Source organism: Lactuca serriola, chromosome 4, assembly GCF_051521515.1.
Source record: "Lactuca serriola cultivar US96UC23 chromosome 4, Lser_US96UC23_V15, whole genome shotgun sequence".
NCBI classification, from domain to species: domain Eukaryota; kingdom Viridiplantae; phylum Streptophyta; class Magnoliopsida; order Asterales; family Asteraceae; genus Lactuca; species Lactuca serriola.
The window spans coordinates 114,985,716-114,995,485 of NC_136411.1; the positions used below are offsets into that span (position 1 = coordinate 114,985,716).

At 32.3% G+C, this 9,770-nt stretch overlaps 1 protein-coding gene across 1 annotated transcript; it reads right to left on the minus strand.

Annotated features, from left to right (window-relative positions):
- Positions 1-1,749: 1,749 nt before the first annotated feature.
- On the minus strand, positions 1,750-6,001 carry LOC145102374 (uncharacterized). Its single transcript, XM_079039761.1, has 2 exons — positions 5,460-6,001; positions 1,750-2,175 (listed from the first exon to the last, which is right to left on the minus strand). The coding sequence occupies exons 1-2, from the start codon at positions 5,769-5,771 to the stop codon at positions 2,083-2,085; spliced, it is 405 nt and encodes a 134-aa protein (XP_078895887.1). The 5' UTR covers positions 5,772-6,001; the 3' UTR covers positions 1,750-2,082.
- Positions 6,002-9,770: the final 3,769 nt, after the last annotated feature.

Consider the following 9,770-nt stretch of genomic DNA (forward strand, 5'->3'; position numbering starts at 1 on the left):
CCAACCATTGGTTTCATTTTGTTCCATTCGGTAGTTAGATCATAAATCATGTATTTGGTACTTATTTCCTCCTCATCCTCCTTCACTTTGCCATCCACTAGCATTGTAAACTTGAGCTCTAATTTCATCACTTATACTTGTATTATGTAAATTTTCATCACTCAATAAAACTATTAAGAAATATGTCCTTATACTTATCTATTGTTGTAACGGATTATTTCTCTAGTTCATGATCCATGTAACATGAAGCTCCAAGTTCACTCCATTCGATCCAAAAAGGGTTTGTATAAACCAACATATGGGTTCTTGAAATAATCCACTAATGAAGCCATTTCTAACACATACACAACATTACACCACCAAAATGTCAAAAACCCAATACATTCTTTTAAGAAACCAAAATTAAAGAAAGATAACAAAAATTACATTAATTTGGACTAATACAAACTTACTTTGTGCATGTATATCTTATCCAAATCCTTGAATTACCTAAACTTTTATTTGATTCTAAATAAAATACAAATCTAACATTTTGTTTCCTATTAAACACTTCTTTCGTGATTATTTCTTTGAAATACCCAAGAAATCATGATTGATCAAGTACGTAATTGAGTTATTATAATAAAAACTTGACGATATTTATATATTTTAAGGGCTCATTTTTTTCTCTCGCCCTGGGCCCAAAATACGTTTGGAACGGCCCTGGTTTTAAGGGTTTGACGACCATGTTGAATGCGAAATCAATAGAGATAACCAAATAAGAGAATAGTTACTTGATAAATATCAATATTGGAAAACTTTACAATTTAAGACTTCCACACAAAAACTTCAATGTTGGGTAAATTCACCCAAAAAAAAAAAGCAAACTTAAAGACTTTTGTAGCATTTTCCCCTTTCTAATTAGCAATTAAGTTCCATTTTTAGTTAAGATGGTATTTTGATCATTTTATAGGATAATTTTTTTCACTCATTTATTTAAATATGTATTTCTGTTTTGCAAAGTCTTGAGGGCGGACGATATTACACCACAGTGGCGGGCGCAGACTATTTTAGTAGGGGTGTCTCTCATACTTCAAGCGGGTGCACCTAAAAGAAAAAATTAAAAAAAAATTTACACTACGATCCGGAAATTGAGCAGTGGCCCGGGACCCCCAATTCTCCACATAGGTCCGCCACTGTTAGACCGCGCTATATTATGTTTAGTTATCAATTTAATTTTGTTGATAAAACATGTGTGTTAGTTTTTTTTTCCTCGAATGTTATATTGTGTGTGTCAAATATATTCGAAATAGTTTAATCTTTTGCACAAAAGATGTACGTAATATTTGCAATTTTTGTTCTGGTGATGTTTGTCTCGATCTCAACTGTTGGTGTAGGGCATGACAAACACATAACAAATGGTTATGTAATATTGTAATGCAATATGAAACAAGTAAGGCCCACATGATATAGTATGTTATTGAAACAAGTAAGGCCCACATGATATAGTTTGTTTTATTTTCCTTTTATCAATTTACACACTAATGTTTCATTTCTTTACAATTTTGTACAACAATGTTTCACCATGTCACCAATTTATACAAACATATTTAATATTTCTTCCAATTTATGCAATAACATGTTTTTAGAAAAATTTGCAACCACATTATGTAACATTATCACACAATCATTCACCTCATGGGCTCGATTAGCTAGATACCTACTATAAAAAAGACATCATTCAACACTGTTTCACTTTTTTGCAATATATTTAACCAAAACAAATTATTTACCACGCTTCAAAACATATTACATGTGAAATATTGCATATCTTTTCCTACATCAAAACGTTATCATATGTTTTGTCTAAAAAACACTTTGTTACATAAATAAACATTTAAACCTAATGGCTAATACATATTTATCAAATTAACCATCCCCGTTATTTGCTTAAATAAACGATAAAATGATGGCGCGTTGTCTTTTTTGTAGCATTTTGTATAGTATGCAAATACATGATTTTAAATAAACATAAAAAAAAATACACAAAATAAATATAAAAACACATGAACCCAAAAAATAAAATTCCTCTAAACATGTTCTTTACTTGTTTACTGAAGGGACAGGATTCGCGATAAAAGTCGGGGTTTCTTCTCCGGGCATTAATACAGAAACTTCTCTTGCATAAATATTAGCCTGCATGCACTCATAACAAGTAAAAAAGTACCTTAAATGTAAGAAATAATTATCAAAAAGTATTTAAAATTTGATCGAAATATAAACTAGGACATATTTAAGAAAATATAGACCTTAATAGAAACTAAATATCTCTATTTGTAATTTTGTATTAAATAAGAAAAAAAAAACAAATGTGCAAGTAATTGGTATTTTTTTATTCATCATATATGAAAAATCAATATAGTTAAGGCTGCCATAGGCGATCATTAGAAGGCATTTTTGACTTTAATCACTCTTATATCACCATATTAATACATAAGACAATATGTTGGGTTAAAATTAATCTATAATAATCAATAAAAGACAGACGACATGAAGACGTTTGACTTCTTTTATCCTCAAATCATGGATTAGATTTTATTTTATTTAATAAATTAAGTTTCTGTACATACCATCAGCATATGGAAACTTATCGATTTAACATTCGCTACGATGTTACATATTTGGCTATTGCACATTGTATTTTACAACTAATTTTTTTTATTAAGACATTATATCTCGAAAAGATTTATCCAAATATAAATTTTGATATAACCAAGATAGATATATCAAAAAAATATAATATAATATTATTATAGTAGAGAAAAATAAAAGTTAGATGACAAGGAATGAGTGAAAAATGTATGTTATTTTGATGTTGTACCTAAAAGTCACATGGGGTTGGTAATAAACAATAATGTTTTTAGGGTACCAAGATTGAAGGAGATATTAAAAGTAGATAAAGTTTTGTTTGGTTTACTAATTGAAACTTGGACATCACCACATGTTTGTAGCCTAAATAGGTGACCTCTTGGTCCTAACAAATCATAAAAAGCAAACACACCATTATACTCTATTCAACTTGTTTAATAATTCCCCTTTTTTATTATTATTTTATTAACTCTCTTACTACTACTTTTAAGGAAAAGAACCATTTTATAACTACAAAAAAAGATAATAGTCGGTAATGTACTTTATTTTTTAACCAATAACAACATCAAACATGTATTTTTTGGACAATCTATTCTTTTTATTATATATTGTTATTAAGAAATGAAAGTGTGTTGCTATTATAGTAGATTGTTATCATGAGTAATAATAAATAAATTAGATTCTTCAAGTTTAAAGTAACATATTGCTATCTATTATCATAAAAAATGTATATTGCTATTATAGGTAAAGAAATGTAAATGCATTGTTATTATGAGTAAATAATATAACAAAATAGCTTAATTGGTGAAAAGAGTCATGTACGTTGTAATTTATTGCAATTTGTCCTTATGATTATATAGTACACATAAAACTGTGAGGCAAATATTAAGTAAATGTATCAAGTACAATGACCACACGACAATCCAAGAATTTAATTTTTGAAAATTTGCTGATAACTGCCAACATTTTATTGGGTTTTTGAATTTCATCAACTAAAGGGGAATTATCGTTACTTTTTTTTAATCTATTTTTTAAATTTAGTTTTATTATTATTTTATATATATATATATATATATATATATATATATATATATATATATATATATATATATATATTGGGTAACTTATATGACATTATGATGGCGGTGGACGTTTATGTAAAGGTGGTCCACAAAATGAAAGTTGACGATGTAAAAGTAACGAAACATTTAAATTTGTTGTCAGTAACAAAATAATATTTCTAGTTAAATGCACATGAAGCGTCAATTAAACCATAATTTGAAAATGAAAGAACATTCATTTATTTTTGTTTATATATTAAAAAAAATCTATGTATTTTCGTTAATTATTTTTTAGTTACCCGGTTCTAATGCCATGGAAAAGATGTAACACAAACTCCCCATTTTTTTATTGATTATGACCAAGCTATTATCTTTTTTGTTTATTTAGTCACTGAACTAATATTATTATAATCAAATAAAAATAATAGTTAAGCGATTAAATAGATAAAATAGTGAAAATATGTTGTATTTTTATGCCTTTCAAAAGAACACGTAGCTAATCAAATGGTTTTTTGAAGGATAAAATTATACAATGGTTTTAATTATTAAAATAAAACAGTTAAATGACTAAATCAATAAAATAGTGACTGGTTTTCTATTTTTGACTATCACTTTTTGAAGAGAAACTAATGATTACATAAAAAAAGACAAGACAGAAATACAAATATATGGTGTTAAAGTTAATAATAAAATAATAATAAAATAATAATAATAATAATAAATATTTAATATTTAACGTCAATGAAAGATAACTAACAGAAAACACATGGAGTAGATGACTAGCATTTTGCATCATGCTAAATTCTAACCTTTTTATGTGTGTATTATAGAATAATACTCAACAATTTTTTAATTACAACATGGTAAAAATCAATTAAAGGTGCTGTATTTTGAAAAATCTACTCATTTATAAAAAAAATGTTTTGTATTTGAATGACATAGTTATAATTAGACAGATTTTCCAAAGCACATTGTTAATAAAACTACATTGTTATTTCTGACGTTTTAGCCCTTTAATTAACTAATATATTTCACGAACATAACTATTTTATTCACAATTTTGATGCCAACTCGTGTGTTTTCTTTTGCTTTGCATGATGATTGTTTAAAAACATAATACTGAGCTTAAAACATTAATTCCCCGATTTAATTTTATCTTTATTTAATCTCAAATCTTCTCTTGTCTAATCTTTATCAGTTATCTCCCTTTTCCGTCCCTTTGGACAAAATCATATGGAAAAATTCCCAAAATCTACTTTTGAATCCACTAACAGCAATTATTCACTCACTAAACACATACAATTATGGAAAAAAATTGAAATAAAGCCATTATTCACTTTAAAACACACAATAAATATGTCTTAATTCCTGTTTTATTAATTATCAGAATGATTCGAACCCATTGTCCTTCCAACTTGAATGGTGTGGATGCGTATCATCTCATTATAATTCTCCCTAAAAGGAATAAAATACTTTTTTTTACCAATTATGTTGGCGTTTATACTTTTATATTAACTTAACAACGACAAAAACTTAATCTGATAAGTTAACAATTTGCCCTAATTCGTTTTCTCAAATATACTATATCATTTTTTCAAAATAGAAAATCTTGCAATTCAAAAAAAAAAACAAATAATAATAATATATCAAAAAAGGAAAAAAAGGCTACGTTGTCCCATAAATTAGCATACAAATAAAAATAAAGTAATAAAAAATAAAATTGAAAGAATTTTTATTTTTGGGGAAATGCAGAGGAGGAGGATAACGTACTTTTGGAGATGGAAATTCCAGTTTCCCATGGGCAACCATTTGTGACTCTAGATCTCCACGATTACGGGCGCCGGTGGATGCGGCGGCGGAGGAAGGTGGCCGGAGAAACCTTTCAAACAGAGCCATGGCAAGGAACATAGAAATGAGAATTGCAGTAGCGACAAGTCCAAACGACACCGCACTGACCGAGTTATCGAAATTCCTCCAATGTTGATCGTCTTCACCAACACCTCTACCTACAAGTGTACAGCTGGTACTTCTGCTTGTACTACAACTGCTCAATGGAGCTACACTTGGTGATGGTGTTCGCATTTTGTTTCTCTCTCATCACCAATGAAGCACACACAGCAAAGTATTTCTACTGACGGAGATGCAGATCGAGATCGAAAGGAAACCAGATGCTGAATTTGTATGGAGATTGATTTTGTTTTTTGGTTGATGAAAGTTTGAGGATCTGTGAGAAGGAAAATGGGGTTTTTGAGGTGTTGCAGGAGAGAAGGACGAGGTTATGAACTTCAGGGTAAAATCTGTTTTCTTTGAAGCCAAAGTAATGTCACGAGAATGAATAATTATTAAAATAAAAATAAAAATAAAAATTATGTTTTTTTTTTTTCTTTTTTGTATAATCGTGTTTGTTTGTTTTTTTAGGACCGTTAAAACTCCCAAATGAAAATTAGAATTTTTATGTGTAGAACAGTAGAAGAGTTTTTGACATAAATAAAAAAAAAATTTAATATATAAAAGTATATAAAAATACATATAGATATAAACTAAAATTAAAATATAATGATGATAAATTATTTTTTCTAAACTATAACTATCAAACATTAAAAACCATTTATTTTTAATATCAAGTATAGCAGTTAAACTTCTTAATTGATAAAAACTTTTTTTTATATATATTATTAAATGATGAAGTTTTTACAAATAAAATGAATAAGATTTTCAAAACCTTAGACCAAATTTTATTTTTTACATATTACAATTTTTTTAGCATTTTTGTAACGTCCGAAATCTTGAGGTATTACTTATTACATTATTTGTTGACTTTCGCATTAAATGAAGGGTCACGTGGCACCACCACGACATGGCATGACAAGGTTGATCGCGAACCTTATCTTGAATCCCACAACGTGACACTCTTTGGGTCACGACGGGGTGACTTGTTATGATCGAAACCCTAATTTTGCGGGCATGGGCCCTATTTAAATGAAGTGATGGCTAGAGTTTCCTCCACCCTCAACTTACATCACCTCTTTAATCGACCCTTGAAGCAAACCTTAGCCTCTTGGGGCTTTTTGTGCTCATTTTGCAAGCTTTTGGTGGTTTTGAAGGAAGAAGAAGAAGAGTTGGTGCCTTGCTAGAAAACATGTCCCTCACTTGTGTGCATCTTCTAAACTCTTTGTAAGTCCTCAAGTTTCCATCTTTTAATGCTTACCTCCTAAGATCCAGGTTTTATGTCATGTTTTGGTCCCTATGATTTGATTTGTATGGTTTAAAGAGATAAAGTTTGCATTGAGAAAGTTGTATCAAGAAATCAGAGTTGTATCGATACCTTTTCATGGATATAGGGATGGTCGAAATCAGAGTTATTGCGAGAAAGCTATGGTCTTCGAATGATTTAGGCTTTGGGGAAAACCCTAGTACGCGGAGCGTACCAAGGTGGTACACATGACATAACGAGGCGAGGTAGGTTACGCGAGGCGTATCTGGAGGGACACACATTGTAAGTGCGAGGTTAGGTCGGGGTGCGAGACCTCATACGTTGGGCGTACGAGGGTCAGGTTGAAACCCTAATTTTAGGGTTGTACCATATATAAGCATAATGTTAGCCCTTTTCTTCATTTCTAAGTCATCCTCCATCCTCTCAAAACCCTAAATCGATCTTGTAGCCTCATTATGGTGTTATTGAGCTCTTAGAAGGCTTTTGGTGCACATTTTGCCCTTGGGAAGGAAAGAAGAGAAACTTGAAGTTGTTTAGCTTGGTGGAAGGACCCTAAATCAAGAATCATCACCTTGTGGGGAAGCCTTTTGAGGTAACAAGTTTTCATCTTGACCTATGTGTGATTAGATCTCTTCATGGCTAGTTTAGTGTGGTTTTGGTCTTCTTTTTGGGTTTATGGATGAGTTAGTTTGCTTATGGGTTTTTCCATTCAGATCTAAGTTCATTTTAGTGTCCTTGGGCATAAAGGTGCAAGATTTATGTGCTTTATGGTGTCATGTATGCATTAAGTCAACCATTAAGTCCCTTTTTAGCTTAAGACCTTCATTTAGCCATGTATGGACATAAAGTTGGCAACTTTATGCGTTAGTCCAACTCAATAAGGTCAGATCTATGTTGTGGAGCTTTGTCTTAATGGATTAAGTGGGAAATCAATTTGGGGCTGATTGAGTGAGTATGATAGGCGTACAAGCAAGTACGTGTAGTGTACAAGCCTCCAAGTGAGTACGAGGCACGCCTCCAACGGCTGCATTTTGACGTGAGGTCACTGATGTTTGACCATGACTTTCATGCAAGTCAAGCACTGCTCCACAAACCATGCTATTGTTGGATAAGGTGTCTAACTCAATAACTATATTTGGTATGTACTTGACCCGATTTAGCATGGTCCATTTGGGTTGCATGGTATCGGAACAATTTGGATAGACTTTTGTGAGAAGAGGATATTTATGGTTTATTAATATATTATAAGTTCTAATATATTAATATGAATTATTTAATTAGTATTGATCAAGAACTATTTTGGAATTAATTTTGTGATCAAAAGAGACTAATTAAATAAATGGGGATTGATTTGGTAAATCATTCATTCTTATAAAGTGGGCTTATGATCTGTAGTTCATCATGATGGGCTAAACCCATGTGGTGACCCACAAAGACTCCATGGAGGTTAAAACCCATGGATCATGAAGAATGTTGAAAGACATGAGTTACATGGTGTAACCCTAATGAGCACATTATATAAAGAAGCCTTATACTTGTAAAATCAGCACTTAAGGTTACACAAGTGAGGACTAGCCAAATTTGGTGCAATACAATCTTCTCTCATGTTATTCCAATTGTTGGTGGTGTTGTGTGAAGCATTTGAAGCATCACATTGTAACGACCTAATTTTCACGTCCAAAAATTTCATTTTTTTGATTAAGTGATTTGCAAAACATTTGTAACAAAATATCATCCGATCATATCATTTAATAAAAACATGTCTCGTGTCTGAAAACCGAATCGTAAAAAATAATAATGTCAGAGTACAAATCCCAAAATAACTCATAGTGCAGAAGACAATGTGTGTGTATGATGTGTCGCTACCGCACCAGCTCCTTCCCCTTAGCCGAAGAGGTACCTGAAACCAAAACTATAAACTGTAAGCACGAAGCTTAGTGAGTTCCCCCATCGTATCACATACCATACAATCACATAACATACATACTGTCGGGCAATTATCGGGTGCCTGACCTACCCGGTACGGCCATTCTGGGGTGCCGTCCTACCCGTGCGGCCATTCTGGGGTGCCATCCTACCCGTGTCAAGCCATTCTAGGGTGCTGACCTGCCCGTCGGTCCTAACAACCGACCCTCAGGGACTATTCCACCCCCTACTGCTACTATCACATATATCATAACATAAACATATTATCAAACATATCTGGGGTGTCCGAACTACCCTTCGGTCCTAACAACCGAACTTGGGGACTATTCCCCTCCTACTACTACTATCACATATAACATATCATGCCAGCATATAAACATATCATCACATACCGTCAAACATATCTGGGGTGTCTGGCCTACCCTTCGGTCCTAACAACCGAACTCTACTACTATCACATATAACATATCATGCCAGCATATAACATATAAGGTAGTAGCAAACCTAGATGATATCACAAAGACAATCATCTAACATACAACTCCTACTGGTGGGCCGGCATTGTGGCCGTAGACCCACCGCTACTGGAAGGTAACTCACTTCGTAGTAGCTGCTGAACTGTGCGGGAATCCTCTGACTGCTGCCGTTGCTGCTCCGGAAATCCTCCGGCTATAATTCCCACAAAACACTTAGTCATACACTGCTAACTGTTCTTAGGGTAAAATGACCATTTTACCCATGACCAAGTCAAAGTCAACTTCCAGTTGACCTGACTCGTCGAGTTGGCTCGCCAACTCGACGAGTCCCTATCCTTCCATTTGTCCTTATACTAGTCTCTACTCGTCGAGTTAGGCGATGACTCGATGAGTTTTCCTTCTAAATGAACATCGACTGAATCCTCATCCGACTCCCCGAGTTGTATGAACAACTCGTCGAGTTCA